The 17365-nt window shown below is 39.9% G+C and overlaps 3 protein-coding genes across 4 annotated transcripts in view; 2 read left to right on the top strand and 1 right to left on the bottom strand.

Annotated features, from left to right (window-relative positions):
• Window positions 1-1278, top strand: part of LOC118415881 — a gene marked incomplete in the record, with an annotated part of 35770 nt that extends 34492 nt beyond the window's left edge. The window contains 2 exon segments of the mRNA XM_035820788.1: window positions 222-436; window positions 883-1278. Coding sequence (XP_035676681.1) covers window positions 222-436; window positions 883-960 — 293 coding nt within the window.
• A 281-nt stretch (window positions 1279-1559) lies between these two features.
• LOC118415882 (myotubularin-related protein 14-like) lies at window positions 1560-15942 on the bottom strand. Of its 2 annotated transcripts, XM_035820789.1 has the most exons (20): window positions 15363-15942; window positions 14230-14286; window positions 13799-13887; window positions 13096-13210; window positions 12758-12833; window positions 12179-12263; window positions 11549-11635; window positions 10862-10978; window positions 10159-10232; window positions 9704-9774; window positions 9335-9418; window positions 9140-9203; window positions 8615-8700; window positions 8095-8208; window positions 7361-7431; window positions 7008-7069; window positions 6014-6170; window positions 5385-5531; window positions 4671-4775; window positions 1560-4271 (listed from the first exon to the last, which is right to left on the bottom strand). In XM_035820789.1, the coding sequence occupies exons 1-20, from the start codon at window positions 15471-15473 to the stop codon at window positions 4082-4084; spliced, it is 1962 nt and encodes a 653-aa protein (XP_035676682.1). In that variant the 5' UTR covers window positions 15474-15942; the 3' UTR covers window positions 1560-4081. The 2 variants fall into 2 exon arrangements, with proteins under 2 accessions (XP_035676682.1, XP_035676683.1); XM_035820790.1 differs by lacking the exon at window positions 11549-11635.
• A 111-nt stretch (window positions 15943-16053) lies between these two features.
• The window catches only part of LOC118415883 (mitochondrial tRNA-specific 2-thiouridylase 1-like), an 11033-nt gene continuing 9721 nt past the window's right edge, over window positions 16054-17365 (top strand). Inside the window, exons 1-2 of the mRNA XM_035820791.1 lie at window positions 16054-16279; window positions 16577-16742. Of these exons, the coding sequence (XP_035676684.1) occupies window positions 16201-16279; window positions 16577-16742 (245 nt within the window). The 5' untranslated portion in view covers window positions 16054-16200. The remainder of the gene's footprint in view (window positions 16280-16576; window positions 16743-17365) is intronic.

Here is a 17365-nt window from a genome sequence, read left to right as displayed (position 1 = left end):
AAACCTGCTTTGTCTCAAAGTTTGAACGATCACGCTCTACAACGTATTCTCTGTGCATGCTCTGAATTGAATGGATGTACATTGTATGATTCAAAAACAACTAATGGTTACAGTTGCACTGATATTCTATGATGCATGGATGCTGGAAAGATGTTTTTAAAGGTTCTGCTGATGCTTAATATTGAATTCATAACATTTTTTCATCACATTTTATGTTTCAGGCTGTAAGCCGGAGAGGCAGTTCGTGAAGCACCCGTCTCCCAGCTTCCAGGACTGCCAGACCGTCCGCCAGGTGCCCCGCTGTCCCGAGACCTGCAAGCCCACCAAGACCAGCTTTGTGGAGGAGCAGTTCGACTGCCGCGGCCGCACCCTGGACAAGGATGTGCTGATCCACGAGGCCTGTGCCTGCCTGGAATGTGCTGCAAAACACACCAAGGTTTGTCAAACTTAATACTGTAACAGTTTCATCTCTTCAACACTTTCTTTATAATGAAGAGCTTTAATTTTAATGAAGAACTTTATTGCACGACAATTGTACATGGTACAATGTATGGCAACAACTATTACACAAAGTACAAAAGAGATGTATAGAATAAAACTGAACATCCTAATTAACATAACAATAAGAGCTAATACAAGTCTTTGATATAGTGTTACAATCAAGTTGGGCTAATCATGGGTTTCGGTATTTCTTTTAATAGCAAAGCAGTCATTTCTATTGTGAACACCACAATCTTCAGCCAACACAAGAGGGTTAAAGTCTAAAAAGTGTAACTAGCCTTGCTCTTAATGTTGAAACTTTTTACCAAGTTCTAGCACCCTATTTTCATAATTATGCTAACAGGCCAGCACTCACTTCCCTTTTTGCCTGTGTTCCCCCAGGAGTCATGGCACTCCACCGAGCGTCAGCCATCTTCCAATGAGCGGTGGAGCGAGGAGCTGGGCTTCCCCTGGAACTAGATATGATACATAGGACCGTTCCACGTTGTGCCTTCCATGTTTTTATACGTCCGACCTTCGTCACCTGTATTTCTCTACAATGATCAGGAAATTTTATATGGCCAGTGATGATGGGGTACAGTTTGTCTGTAGTCCGTTAGGGCAGGGCATCCGTTAGTGCAATGAGATATAAATGATTATTCTGTGTGCTTGCAAGGTTTACATCAGAGCTGGTGTAGGTTTTGAAGCTGTGCATTTCATGCAGTGCTGCTCTCACTTTTGATACCATTTGTTGTACTTTTTGCATCTTTGAAATAAATTGAACAGGCATGTCCACAATTTGTTTTGTGTTTTTGTTTGTTTGTGTGTGTTGTTGAACAAGTCTTTTTTTGTTGTAATCTTACCCAAACCTTTGCATCTATAACTTCTGAACAAATTGCAATGTCACAAATATGTGCCCATCATGCTATACAAACACACATACACGTGCATGCATGCACACACACACACACACACACACATTAACCACAACAGTCACAGATAACATAACCTTGGCAAATGAAAACATAGAATCAACAAGTCCAAAAAACGACAACTAAAAGATTCAATAAAAAATGGACTCCAGCTGTACACATTTCATTTTAATACAGAGCATCTAGAATAGGACCATATAGATGTATTGAGATAAGATATATTGGCAATTGGATAAAATTAGATGTAGAGATATACTTAGTAGAAATTACTGTTTTGTCCTTTGCATTTCGGACCACACAGTAACTGGTACTTAATTACGTCCCTGAGATATGAAAAGAAAGTGCTTCACTTTAAATTTGCAGCGGCAGAAAACTGCAAAGTGCAGTTTCACAACACAGGAAGATTTGTTACAATTCTGTCTGTCCAGAAATTGCATTTGAAATTATGCCATACATATCAGAAAACCTCTATTTGAAACTTGCAATGTGTGGCCAAATTATTCATCTCATATAACAATGACTTAAACACAAATAAACATCAAATTGTACACTAATGACTTTCCTAAAGATGACAACTTGGTGCCAGGTTGTATGAATACACAACTATGCATAGATTGACAATGTTTTTACAAATATGCAGTGATCATTGTAGTAATTAGTTTTAGAGGAAAATCAGTGACAAATTCCAACTATACAGTTGAATGAAAGAAATTAAAGTAGACTATTTACAAAACTTGCAGCGATTGGATCCTTGAGAATGAGTAAGAAATTTTAACTAGTGAATACTGTACAAGGTTTAAACAAAACTTATGCAGCTTTTTCTATGTCTATGTACTGGTAAACATAGTAGTAGAGATTGCAATCTAGCAGGATCACGTATTCTGTTGGGATGGGAGAGATTGAGATCAGAGACAGATCCTTATCTATGCCAGTACGATCGGCATTTCTACCAGTAAGATCAGAGACTGACGTATATTTTTGCAATCTCGAATCTCTACGGGTAAAAGTAGTGATTTTCTGAAATAGCAATCTCTACTTTCACAACGTTATACATGTGTACGTACTAGTAATAATGGCCATGTATTACATGGTACAGAAGGTACTAAAAGCCAGCAGAAAACAAGGCTTTCCCAAAAAATACACCATTTGCTATACATGTACATGTATGTGTATGTTAGTTTGCATCAAATCTGGACTAGTTGACTCACCATAGGCCTAACACAAATTCATGACTGCCCAACTGTAAACTATGTAATTTTTTATTGTCTTGCATAAGTATCTGCTCAATTTTTAGAAAAAAATATGAGAAACATGGATGAAAGCCAAATAGTCAAGTATGTTCTAAACTACTCAGCCCAAGTAAATGACTTTAAAGCTCATTATATTACAGCACTTATATTTGTCTGAATATCATAAATACAAAAGCACAAATCCTTCTTGAACCAATATGGGATATACGGTAATTAACATAATCTGAGGTCTTGGTTATGAAACAAAAGCTGACAGACTCAGGCACTTCAGAGACTGACTGGGTATACTGGGAATAGAACACAAAATCAACATCCTGTAATACATTGCAAATTCTGGCATACGTGTGGTTGGCTAACCTTGACAAGACTATCACTGAATGAAATTAATTGATTTTGCTGTTTTAAACAGAGGAGCAGACTTGAATACCATGTTAGGCTCTGTAGAGCTCTTATTCCAGGAATTTCCTTTGAAAGGACTGGAAATTGCAGGCATCACATAAAAGTGCGTCAAATAAAACTGAAGCCATACTGTTGTACATGTATATACTGCATCCCATTGCAGTACAGTCTGCAGAGAGGATTTAAAAAAACAACAATGTGAAGCTTTATGCTATTTGGTCCACTGAGTCCGATTATTGTATCTTCTGATATAAGACATGGAAATGATTACACTAAGTAACTTTAACATGGTATTATGAAGCCCTTCCAGTAATGCCCCCTTTCCACCATAGGCTACAACCACAGAGCAAAACTCTGACAGTTTTCTCAATGAATTTCACAAATAACAATTTGAAATCTTGTCAATTTCTGAGTGTTGTGTTGTCTTTGACATCATACTTTAACATCCTGGAATTAATTGCAATTTCGAAAATCTAGGGGTCACAAAGTGGTCATCTAGTGGAAAGGGGGCCTAAGCACCATTGGAAACAAGGGGAACATACAAAATGTAATGTGGTCACAGTTGATATCTCTAATCAACACTGTTAAATTGCATATTTCTATCTAATTCTTGTAACTTGTGCCAATTGCACTTTTTGTACAGCAAGGAGAAACATCACACTTGACATTTCCCTTATTAAGCAAGTGTCAGCTACATTCATTGAAATCTACAACAATAGTACAAACTAAGCTTTCTATGAGCCTACGGGTTATTCAAGCATAAATATTGGCTAAAAATTTCTGTTCTTGATAAACTAGTCAATAGATCAATTCTATGCACAAAACACTGTTCATGTAAATTTCTTGAGAGAAAAAATATAGTCCTTTTTTTTTATCCATGGTGGTGACAGACTCATTGCAGCTCTTCAAGCTGTTCATCCCTGTTAGTATAATAGTACAATAATACGACTGCTATAAAGAGAAGTACATGTACTAAGTAATATACAGTGTCCAGGAACAAGGTTGGGTATACAATAAAGCCTATACAATATTGGCCCTTGCCCTGAACCCTACTTTGCTAGCTAGTTGTCCCATGAAGCCCGACAACCCCCCGCCGTACTCCGGCCCGTTCCTCATGCCGACCACGGCGCTGTAGTGTGCCAGGAAGATACACCGCACCTCCTCCAGACGCATCTTTCTCATGGACGCCTCCTTGGGCTCCGGAGGGGAACTGCAAGTCAAAATTAGACATTACAAATCAAAACTCATCAAGTCAACTCTCATCCAGCCAAAGCTGCCAGATAGCTCACTAGATGTTTCAAAGAATATGCCAAAATATGACTCCTTTACTTTCATTACTGTATTCTTCTCCTAAGGTAGCTTTTTGGCACAAATGTGTACTGATCACACAGCTAAGAAGCAGGAAAAGGCTTGAAACTAAAAGGATTTCTACAATGAAAGCAGCTGGTATTAGCATGAAGTGTTAGGAATTTGCAAAAGCTGCAAAAATAAAACTGCCACAAACATTTCAAAATTTACAGTCCCTGTGTCAATAGGCAAGTGTGAAGACTGCAACAACTATCTACATTTTGTGTATAACTAGGACTATAAACATATTCAGGATGCTGACCTTCCCGGCCCACTGCTGCCTGAGCTCTCCGACCCCACCAGGACAGGGGAGTCCCGCGATGTGGTGAACCCTCGGATACTGCCGGACTCTGTCACTATCTGCCAGCTGGAAGGATCATGGTATATATTCATCCCTGGGCTGCTACATGTCATATATCCAGCTTAGCACTTAGAGAAGATTGTTAAACTTTACCATGTAACCTTGTGATTATCTTGCAAAGAAATTGCCAATGTGTCAATGGAAAATATTATCTAAGGGAAAACCAAAATTGGCCAAGTTGTCCCTACATGGAGGTGGTCTCTAGTAAAAGTTTGACTGTAGCTTGTAAGTTGTAAATTCTAGTAGAACAGTCAAAGTTAGAAGAAACTACCATAATTTATGGTCATGCTCATGCTATCAGTGCAGTGACACAGTGAGTAGAGTGTTCGCCTTGCATTCAGTAGGTCGTGAGTTTGATTCCCATCCAAGTCACACCAAAGACTTTAAAAATGGTACATGCTGCTTTCTCTGCTCTGCACTCTGCACTAATGAGCAAGAGTATGGGAGTTAAACACAGATCACTACCAGTGGATTAGTGCCCTGCTGTAGTGGTTTGCACAAATGTGTCCAAGGGATACAGAAATGGAGATGTGGAGATGGGCGCCACCCCTAAGCATCTGTTACAGATGTAACCATATTTTCCTGGCTTCAAAACCTAAGGCTCCTATCCCTTACCTGCCAACAGATGAGCCTGACTTACTCCCTGCCTCCACAGGGGTGGGCTTTTTGGATGGAACAGCCATGGGGCTGCTGCAGGCTGAGGATGCGGCGGAGCCGAGTACTGCACGCTGGGCCATGGGCTGCATCATTATGGGAATATTACTGTAAAACACAGAAGAGAATTTTTTAAAACTGTAAAACACAGAAGAGAATTTTTTAAAACTGTAAAACACAGAATAGAATTTCATACTGTACAACACAGAATTATAGAATTTTATACTGTAAAACACAGAATTATAGAATTTTAGACTAACAAGTTCAGAAGTTCACAAGTTAAAAGCAGAATGAAGAATATAGATGGCACTGTAAGAGAACTCATCTTCGGAATTCACACAGCCAGCATGACTTATTCCATCTTTAACCCCCCTTATAAATTAGCTGCACTCCAACTTGGGCTACGTCAAATTTCCAAACCAGGGCCCGGCCAGTTTGTGGAAACGACAAATACACATTACTAATACCCAAGACTATTCTCCTTGCGTCGAGTGTAGTTTAGTGTCTTTTATATCATACGCTTTGTTCCCAAATGCTGCCGGGCCGGGCCTTGGTTTGGAAATGTGATGTAGGCCCTAGTGGCCACCTACCCATTGGGGTGTCTCTCCCCTGAAAAGGGGCTGTCATCCCCCACAGTGAAGGGGACAGTGGTACCATCCAGCACACAGTTGCTCATGCTGCCGATGGAGCTCATCGACCCTGAACTGTCCCGATGTCTCCTGGCAGGGCTGGAGCCATCCTCAATACCTGTACAACAGTCAACAGGCATAGTCATATGTGTTACCAGGCATGTGTTACAGTGTACCAGACATGTGCTACCCTGTACAACAGAGATGTGTTACACAGGGCTGGAGCCATCCTCAATACCTGTTCAACAGTCAACAGACATAGACATATGTGTTACCAGGCATGTTACAGTGTACAAGACATGTGTTACCCTGTACAAAAGAGATGTGTTACACAGGGCTGGAGCCATTCTGAATACCTGTACAACAGTCAACAGGCATAGTCATATGTGTTACCAGGCATGTGTTACAGTGTACCAGACATGTGCTACCCTGTACAACAGAGATGTGTTACACAGGGCTGGAGCCATCCTCAATACCTGTTCAACAGTCAACAGACATAGACATATGTGTTACCAGGCATGTTACAGTGTACAAGACATGTGTTACCCTGTACAAAAGAGATGTGTTACACAGGGCTGGAGCCATCCTGAATACTGTGCAACAGTCAACAGGCACATGTTACCATCCATAATAAACCTGGGTTACCCTGTACAAGATATATCTGACTGCACAACAGTCAACAGATATGTGTTACCCTGTACTAGATGTGTATTACCATGTACTAGATGTGTATTACCCTGTACTAGATGTGTATTACCCTGTACTAGATGTGTATTACCCTGTATTAGATGTGTGTTACCCTGTACTACCGGTAGATGTGTGTTACCCTGTACAACAGACATGTGTTACCCTGTATAACAGACATGTGTTACCCTGTACAACAGACATGATTTACCTAGTATAACATGAATCCAAACTTTATGTTAAAAAAAAAAGAAGAAAATGTAAAGCTTACCTATCAGCACTGTGTCATCAAACTGGGGCTCGGAGTCTGACCTTGTTGGTCTGTTTGTTTCTCTGTGAGGGCAAATCACAAGAAGGCAAAGTTTTGCCACTACACAGACGTGTTGTAAACAAACAATGAATTTTACTAACAGCTTAGTACATGAGATCACACAATGGATATGACATTTTGAGTATCGATGACATAAAACAGCTTAAACTAGATGTTTTTGTTCACTACAACAGTCTGAAATGGTTCTTTGACATACTTCCATAGATCTGCCTTGTTTGGGATTATGATTATGGGACTATTAAGGCCAGCACCCAAATCACATTGTACACTAAAAGCTTTAGTCAACTACTTACCCTTTAACCCTGTCTATGCAGAATTCATCCCCAGCAATGTGTTTCAAAAAGTTGAAACAGAAGAAAAAGATCTGTGAGAGAAAGAAAAATATTTCAATATCAGGTACATACTGTACATGCATCTAAGCAACAATCACAGCTTATATATCTATATCACATTGATTACTTTCAATATAAGCAAAGTGCAGAAGAACATATACAATGACAAGATTTTAAATAAACATTGTTTTACAGTCACTGTGATGTAATTAAACATTAAGTACTATAGACTATGGAACTTTCACAGTGGTTTTCTTTTGCTATTATTGCGGTGACCTCTCTACCAGAGACCTCTCTACAGGACACTTCAACTATGCCCCCTTTGTTTAGCTACTGTAATACTTAATTGTTTTCGCCACAAATTTAAAACAGGGCAGAAACCATTTTTTGCCCTCCTACCATGCAATACAACCACTGCAAAAGTAAATGTATTTGCAGAAACATGTCTTTCCTTAGTAATTGTACTATAGTCCGTAAATACCTGCGCCTTGGCCTTCGGGTTACGGTCGCACCAGAGACGCCATTGAAGTCATCATCGAAGTGACGATGGACATCCAACAATAACAACAACAACACCTGCTATAAACATTTAGTTTGTATGTCCTGTTTTAATGTCTTGAAGTCCAGGAAGATTAGCTACCTGCAAATTAATGTATGATAACTAATGGTGAATTAAGTATCCAAGTATCCTGTACCTCCTCCCCCTTGCTCAGCCTGTCCTGCAGATTGTGCCCAAACAGCTGCCAGTCGTACGCTATGGTGAGGTACAGCATCTCCAGGGCACTCAGAGACTTGTGCATCTTACCATCCTGCAGCAACACAAGTGTGTGAGGATTTGTCAATTTTAATCAATTTATCATTGTAAAATGTAATTTTACCGTTGATCCATAACTGATTTCAGCAAATTCCATTTCTACAAAATGTGTATTATTCAAAAAACTTTATCGTACATAGATTATGGTAATAGCCGCCATTTTGATTTTTGTTAACACTAACACAGAGGTCAAAATACTAAATGACATTGTACATCATAGAATTTGCACACTGTTTTCAAGTTTTGCTTTGCATTTCTGAAGATGCGATTCTGCATATAAAAACTACTACTGACGATTCAATTTTTGCAAGCATGCAGTTTTGTATGTAACTGGAAAAAGTACAACGTATTTTGAGCAATACACACATTACAAGTTATGAGAGAGATGTTTGATATCTTACAGCCCAGAGGGACAGCCTGAGTAGTGATGTGTGGAGCGGTGTTCTGTCCCAGCCGGAGATACAGTGGACCAGCAGGCCACTTTCACCTGTAGGTCAAACAAACAAAAAAATTCTAGATCGTAACATTTTGGACATATAACATGTTACAATCTATTACTGGAATGCTTTTTGTTCAAGCCTTTCCATCTTAGTTGATAATAATGTTTTGCCATACATGTAGATGGCAGTCTAAAAACTCTTCAAAATCTTGGTAACAGTTAACAGAAGAAGACTAGAAAACTAAGACATTTTGAACAATAAACTGATCCTTAGCCTGACACAGCCTGGAGGGATCATATACCTCTACCCACCGAATGCCAAAACATAGATACACAAGTGAAAAAACATAAAATTTCAACTATTCTATAAGACGTCCACACTCTCATCGGTTAATATGCTAATTGCCATGCTATTATTGGTTGAAGTGCTAATTGTAATGGACAGTCAGGACCGGTCTACTGTGGGGGTAAGATGAATTCCACTTACCATGGTGCAGACAGTAGAGCATTAGCCTAAGGTAGTTCTGGGTAAGTTTGATGAGGTCCCAAGACTGGAACAAAGGAAATATTATATTATGTAGTGTAAATATAAAGCATTATGTAGTATATACATAGAGAATTACTAAAAATGTATCCGCATTTCAGTACATGTACTTGTATATTAGCTTATTCATAAACTTACCCTGTATCTGTCCCAGTCAATTCCCAGGCATCGTGACTTCTCTATAAGTGACTGTGGAACCTGAAGGTCTGCATCAACATAGCCCTGGGGGTATAAACAGTCATGTTAAGCCTTGATTTGAAACAGAAAATTTGCCATTTGGCGATAAGTATGAATTTCCTATAAATCTTGAAACTTAATCTGTGGCCTCATTTTTGCTTTTTCAGCGACCTTTCCACCATGAATTGATGAAACCCTGAAGAAGCATTTTTTTCATGTACTACTACTGTACTATGGCATCTGAAGCATCACATAAATCTTCTTTATCCTCCTACCACACAGTAAAACTACTGTACTATGCACAGTAAATACATGTACAGTAATTTGTACCTGATTCCACTCAAACACTAGCCCTTCTGCGACGTAGTCATTGTCTCTGTAGTCCTTGAAGAATTCACAGCCTGAAAAACAAAGTACAAGGTGTCAACAGCTGATAACATTTTTACGTTGAAGACAGCAACATGAAGTTAACAAGCTCTCTCTGCACTTGGGGCACCCATGCGGTACTGTGGGGTTTGTTCACTGTGGCACTATTGTGTTATTTTTGCCGATTTTTGAAAATAATTTAGAAATGGCGTAATGCGTAAAAGTATGACTTAAAAGACAACAAAATACATTTTGTACACAAAACGTAAGAAAATTTGTTCTTTATCTCTGAAATTGGTTATCATTCAATAAGTAATCTTTTGAACCCTGCAGTGCCACACCATCGTCCCAAGTGCAGTGAGATACCACCTTAAGCAAGAAAAGAGACTGAACAAATAATACAAATAGATTGTACATACCTGGATAGGGCACCGATATCAATGTGAAGTCTGCATATCTGTGTTCCTTGTCCACTTTTTCTGAAGATGTAACCCTTAAAGGAAAAGAACAATCAGTCAATCCCAACAACCAATCAAATGCTGCATTTTCCACTATGGTGATTAGAGCTAATCAATAACAAAGAATGTCACAAAACTTGTTGAAAGCCTGATATTCAGAAGATCACACTGTATAACAAGAAATTGGAGGTACTACATGTAGATAAGAGGTTTTGTGAATTTCTGGACGAAATGTAACACAACCATGCTCCACTTCATTAAGAGCAACATCTATTTTCTGCATGCCTGTGGAACAAATAAACGGGCCAAGCTAACATGAAGGAACAACTTTGGACCCATGCCAACTACACACCAATACATCTACACATACACCAGGCCAACACACACCAAACAGACAGACCATATTAAAGGCCATACCAATCTTATTTGTTGCTTTTGGGATTCGTCTGTCTATTCTTTTTCATTTAAAAAAAAAAAAAGAAAAAAAATTACATCCCGAGAAAAAATACTACACTCCTCAGGCCGTTGTTTCCTTGTGTTATTCAAGCTGTATACATGTATCTGCACCGCAGACGTTTAAAAAATTTTTTTGGTATCTTTTCCGATTTTTTTCAAATTTGGTGTGGCGGCTGTGGCCTAAACAGAAGTACAAACAGAGCCTTACTGCATGCCAAACTTGACCTTCTTGTTCTCCACCATGAGGTCCACGATGGTGCCGATGTTCAGGGCCTTCAGCAGCCGGATGTCCTGCATACGGATACTGTCCACCAGCTGCCATTCACTGGTAAACAAACAAACAAACAAACAAAACATGCATCATTTTGAAACACATTTAGATTCAGGGAGCCACATCATTTCAATGGCTATTAACTGTGTTAGGTTTTACAGTGACAAATGCACTAACAGTAGGGTTATTCCATTTCAAAGGCTTAAGGGCAGATACGGTATTTCCCCTAACATTTCTCAATGGATCAAGGGTTTCATTTATAAAACCCTCTTGATAAACTTAGAGATGGTATAGCCCTTACTTTCACCATACAGAGCATCAGTTATCAACCATAAATCCACCATGATACTTTTGATAGACAATCACACCAGACAGTGGTCACCTGCTTCAATGACAAATGGTGATGCTTCAATTGATCTTAGGTTAGAAAATACAATGTTCAACAATACATGTAACCATTGGCCAGTTTCTTCCAAGATCCTGTAAAACAAATGAAGACACTACACCAAAGGTGAAAGTAACCCTTGTAAAAACTCTCCCCCAAGCCACCGCCAGTGCCACCTATCACCACCCACTAGCACTGAGGTCGATAAATACAGGATTAAGTCATCATTTCATCTTTACCTCATAGCAGACACTGGTGGGATGAAGAAGGCATTCCACAATAGTGGCAAACCTGAGAAAAATGACCTCTGCATAACAGCTCTGTTCCTAAGTGTGGAATCAAAGTTTATTCTCAAGACAAACAAAATAATGGGAATCAGTGACATTTATTTATGGACTTTTTCAGTATTGGTTGGTGTACTTAAAACAGGGTGCGAGGAAAGGAGAATACAGTATTTCTGCCTGGAATTTAAAATGAATCTGTGAATTTTATTGTCCTAAAATATCTAGGGCTCTCGATCCGATAAGCACTGTAACATATTGAATTACATGTTGGCTTACTACAATAAACAATAGTAGTAAAGATGACTAATACATGTAGATTTAACACAGTAAAGAAAATATTCTGTGCAACTTGTCAACCCTGCCAATATATAGTATGTAGGCTATATCCTAGGTGTGAAATGTCAAACTCTCACAAAACCAGCTGGCCAGACTGTCAGAGGACTGAAGAACAATGAATAAATAAAGGTTCAAACAAACAAACTGCCAGAGGTGCAGGACCTTTGATGAACATTGTTCTGCCCCTACAGCTGACTAGCTACAGGACTGATGACAAAGATCATACAAGTGAAAACTACTCCAACCTACCTGTTCCCATTGGGGACGTAAACTGCCTGGTCCCGGGACATCCCATTGCTCACCATCCCGTCTTCTGAAGGGATGCTCTCTCCACCTGAACAGGACAAGATCGAAACATTTTGTGAGCAGAGAATCTGTCACCTGAAATTTGTACAATCACAAAAAGTTGTCATGTGACAAGGCTTACAGATGAATCTGTGAATTTTAGCTGTTCAAGCAATGAAAGTATGACAACTAGTGGTTCGACTAATGAGAGTTCAAATAGTGAACAAGAACAATAAGTGGCTATGCATGCACACGCGACATGAATTCTGGATAATGCATCAAAGGTGAAAGCCCCTTACTGTAAACATTCCACCATTTTGTAGGCGCCATTACTGTCTGGACATTGTTATGTAAGTCAAAACAATGGTTGAGACAAGACATCTCAGGGGCCTTTACCTTTGACATATTACCATGCGTAGTCAAATGTGCAAAATAGCTTATGACATGCAAGACAAACCATATGCTTGCAGTGTGAGGTTACCGTGAAAAACATGAGCATCGAAGTATAGCTACTACACATGTTTCACAGTTTACAGTACCTACCTGAGAAGAGGAAGTCCAGACCCGACCTGCCGTACACCTCCGCACCGCTGGCAAGGGTCGCTGACCTGCAGATGTGCTGCAAACAACACAAGGGGTGAAAGGTCAAGGCATGCTGCATCATTCAGAGTCATTTGCTTCAAATTTTGTCTTACATTTAATAGTATAGAAAAAAGTTTGCATTGATACAGTAGAATGGACACTTTTCAAACATAACTTAGATTGTTCTAAGAGAATCAGACCATTTTAAGACCATTACAAAGATTTTATCTATCATTTTAATTATGAAATAGTATGGAAATCATATGCTACAAAAAAAGCTAATGATACCAAGCTCTTACCTTGCCTTCATACAGCATGACAGGCACTACAAACCGGGACCTGCAGCGCGCCAGTCTGGCCTTGGTAAACAGGTCATGCATCCAGCCAAGGTCATACAAGGAGCCAACTTTGGTACTGGGAAATAATACAGATGACTTGTTTAACGACGGGCAACATTACATACAACAACAACATTAGACATTATAGAAATCATCATAATAAGTTTGCTGATATGAAATTTACCATGGGATCAACAGAGAAAGAGAAATGGAACACAAGGTGTTATGTTAAACTTTTCTTATGGGGTGCCAAAGGGTGCAATGGGACAAGAAAATCGAAGAAAAAAAACTGTACCAGAACACTTCACAGAACAGATTTCTGGTTCAGCACCAAGGGCAGGCATAACGTAAGTTACAAAAAATTTGTATTCTGCACTATACAAACTAGTTGCTGCAATATCATAGCATAGGATTGGATCTTGGCTGGGGTGTCAGGAAGGACATCAAAGTGTGCAGCCTAACCAGTACCAGTGTGAACCTGCAGAGCTGCTTGGAAGCGGTGTGTGATCATAAAAACTGGTTGACTGCTGCCCACCCATGTCAGGGAACCCAGCAGCAGTATACTCAAATAAAGGAATACGTTTACAAATTGTACTCGACCATAGGCCACTGTATCAAAAGATATTTTAACAGGAATTTATTGTATGAATATCAATTGACCTACTTCCTGGTGGCATCATCCACTTCATACTCCAGCAAGACCAGCTTGGCTGGATAATGGCCACACAGCTCCCCACCACTGTTATCTATGGTCTGTGGAAGTATGGCAGGTAAGAAACAACATTATCATTACTAATTGTGCAAATTAAATAATCTCCTGTGGCTGAAAGGCACTCCTTGGTTGGCTACACTCCTTAGCCAGCTTTGTTACTATGTTATGCCATGAGTACATGTAAATTTAAAAAAAAATATTTACCTATCTGAGACTTAGAACGTTAACATTCTGTAATCATTGCTATCTTCCAGCAAGCAAACAAACAAGATAACATAATGTGACATGTTTTATAACTCTGATAGCAACATGCATAATGCTTGCTTGATGGTGATGAATGATTGCCAGATAGAAGTATTGGCATGAACAGGAAAACCACTTACAGCGTACTTGTAGTCCTTTGCAAAGAGATCAAGACACTTTCTGTGGATGACTTTCAGCTGCAAAATCAAAGATATATTGTTTGTTCAGCACATGTTAAATACAGACATTTGCTTTAATAACAACATGCTATAAATGCCTATGGGAGCAAATTGGTAATTTTGTTAAATGTTCAGTTCTAGCTAAGTTTTGTCATAGAAAAGAAAATCAAACCTGTTGCACTGTTTGCACATCATTACTGAATATAAATCTCCCATGCTTTTCCTTTAACTGAATGACACATTTACTAGTACAGAGAAAGTGAAATGGCTGATGAAACTTTCCTCAATACTTCCTCATGGTGATTTGTAGCATCTCACATGTAGCCTCCCACATATCTGATACAAATGCAGGCAGCTGAAACTTTCACTTGATTTAACTTAGCTACTTCCCATTTCCTGGTGCAAAATGTTCACAGCACATGTTTCTCTGGGTTACCATGTAATTACCCAACGGACATCGTTGAGGGGTTACGATATAGTAGTTTGAGAACTTATATCATTGAACACAGATTTTTACTGTAAATCCGTTCACTTCTGTAGTGGTCTCATACCGTAGCTGCACGAAAAAGGAGGTTTCTCTGTGCCTTAAATTTTTGGGAGGAAAATTCTGTAGTAAAGTTGTGGTACATTGGAAATGCATACTCAGGGTGTCATGAATTTACAGTGGAGAAGTCGTTGAGTGACTCGTCAGAAGGAATCAACAAACAGATGTACTTGGCCTTCTCCCAGTACATTGAGAGTACACATCGTTTCGACGTACTCTCCTAGAAACTCCTCCAGCAACTCTCAAGCACAAGGAACCAAGAGTTAAATACTAAGAGAGACTATTGACTCAAATGCAAACCATGTGTTACTCAGCACCAAGAGGCCACGTCTAGCGAAATAATAGACGTTAAACGAGGACAACAACAACAACAACAACAAATCGTCACAGAAACTATAACAATAAAACCACTGCAAAATTTTAAGACTTACAGTGTCATATCTCTGAAGGCACCAACAGCAGGTCCTACAAGACTGAACTTGAACCTTGGAAGATATCTGACATGAGCTACATTTGACAGTTAGCAATAAAGTTTCACATTTAAACTTACCCTCGAATTCCCCTGTGTGTCCTTGGTTTTGAATGTGTTCTTGGAGAAAAAGTCTAGAAGGGAGTGAATTTCCTCGTACCGAATCTTCCCTCCATCTTCCCTACTCGCCATGGGCACAACTTTCACTGACAGACTTCTTCAGCCTTCTGACTAGACAAAATAGCCTGCGCACTTCTTGTTGAACACGGAACTGATATATGAGCTCTGTCCTTTGAGCACAGTTAGGTCAGCACGGATGACTGGTCGCCTTTTCTCAAAGTCAAGTGCAGTCCGCGCAAGTAGCGAAAGTTGTCCTGGACACTTTCACTTCCAGTTTCAGCTGGCGTGAAGACATACAAGCATGCCCCTCCCCCTCAGCTAGCGTCAACAAACACCTCTCAAAACGCTGTAGAAACTTTTCTCAGCTCCAAACGGACACCCTTACAAGCAACACTTACGTATCAGGTGACATTCTGAAATTCCTCCATCAAAGAGCCCGACTATGATCTATTTATACGGAGATTTTCAGAAAAAACAATCCATGGTTACCAAAATTTCATCACACGGCATCCATGATGTTTTTAACTCGTGGCGAACACGAGGCTACGGGTGAAAATTTTGTTACAAGAGACTTGATTGGTCGATTTAGTGTGACTAGCCAATCACCATCGACCTTTTGTAGTGGGTGCAGCACTATCCCATGATGCAACAGTAACAAAGGTTGAAGGTCAGAAGAGGAGAATGACAGATCGTCACGTGGAGTTAGTTGGGATGTGTTTGTTGACGTTTTTAGGTATCAAATGCCAACAATAGACATATCACGTGCTGTTCACCGCTTGTGGAAAGTGTAGAGAAGAGGATGAGCCTCAGGCACGTTGTTGTTGCCCTGTCAGGGGGCGTGGACAGCAGTGTTGCGGCCCTGCTCCTCAAGAGGAAAGGTACTGACCAGCTTGCAATTGCAGAATTTCAGATTTGTAAGCAGATGTCTCTTGGAGTTTAGACAAGGGGCCCTTTGGCCAAAACGGAATTTTGATTGAGTCTACGCGAGTTTGAGACAACAGGTTAAGATAATAAATGAAACCTCATTGTTTGAGGTTTATAGCCTTATGCAACAAAACAACTTTAAAAGGTCCAAACTTATGTCACTTCTTGCAAAGATTATGAGCTACATCCAAAAATTGTGAGTATGTGATATAGCATGTCAGATTTATTAAAAGCTTATTTTCCTCCCCCAGGTTACCAGGTAACCGGAGTGTTCATGAGGAACTGGGACACTGTGAATGAGCTGGGGGTGTGTCAGGCTGACAGGGACTGTGAGGATGCTGAGTACGTCTGCAGGAGGCTTGACATACCCTTCCACCAGGTCAACCTGGTCAAGGACTACTGGAACGATGTCTTCAGGTAATCCACGTACCTACTAGGGCTGGGTATCGGTACAGTGTACCGGTACAAAACCGTTTTTTCTTATTGGACCGGTCCAGAAAAACCGGACCTGAAAAAAGTAAGTGGACCGGATGTTGGACCTTTTAGAAAGTTAACAGATTATTTGATCATGCATTCACACGTTTTGACGCTTGCAGGTGGAAGAAAATAAGAAGCCGAAGCAGATTATAGTTTATAGGCATTTCTACCAAGTTTTACAGTCAATCGTACAGGTGCAGTTAGCGTTGTATGATTTTAAAACACCAGTGTGAGTCTACTAGTAATACCCCACCAAACTGATTTCTTTGTAGAAAAATGAACCATTGGTATCATTCAGACTGAATCAGGTCAAGGTTCAGGTCCGGACCTGGACCTGATCCTCTGGACCTGAACCGGACCTGGACCTGAAGTTTCTGTACCGGTACCCACCCCTAGTACCTACTGATACCTCTGTGAAACGGAGGTATTGTTTTCATCGGGTTTGTCTATCTGTGTTTCTGCATTATCTATTTTCCATTTACTGGCCATGTGTACTGACAGGAAATGAAGGTCAGAGATGTCTAAGTGACAAATAAAACAAGTGCTTTAAAAAACCTGGGGGG

The sequence above is a fragment of the Branchiostoma floridae genome, chromosome 5 (assembly GCF_000003815.2).
Source record: "Branchiostoma floridae strain S238N-H82 chromosome 5, Bfl_VNyyK, whole genome shotgun sequence".
NCBI lineage: Eukaryota > Metazoa > Chordata > Leptocardii > Amphioxiformes > Branchiostomatidae > Branchiostoma > Branchiostoma floridae.
The sequence above is the reverse complement of the archived record's forward strand: the minus strand, read 5'-3'. Positions and strand labels throughout refer to the sequence as shown.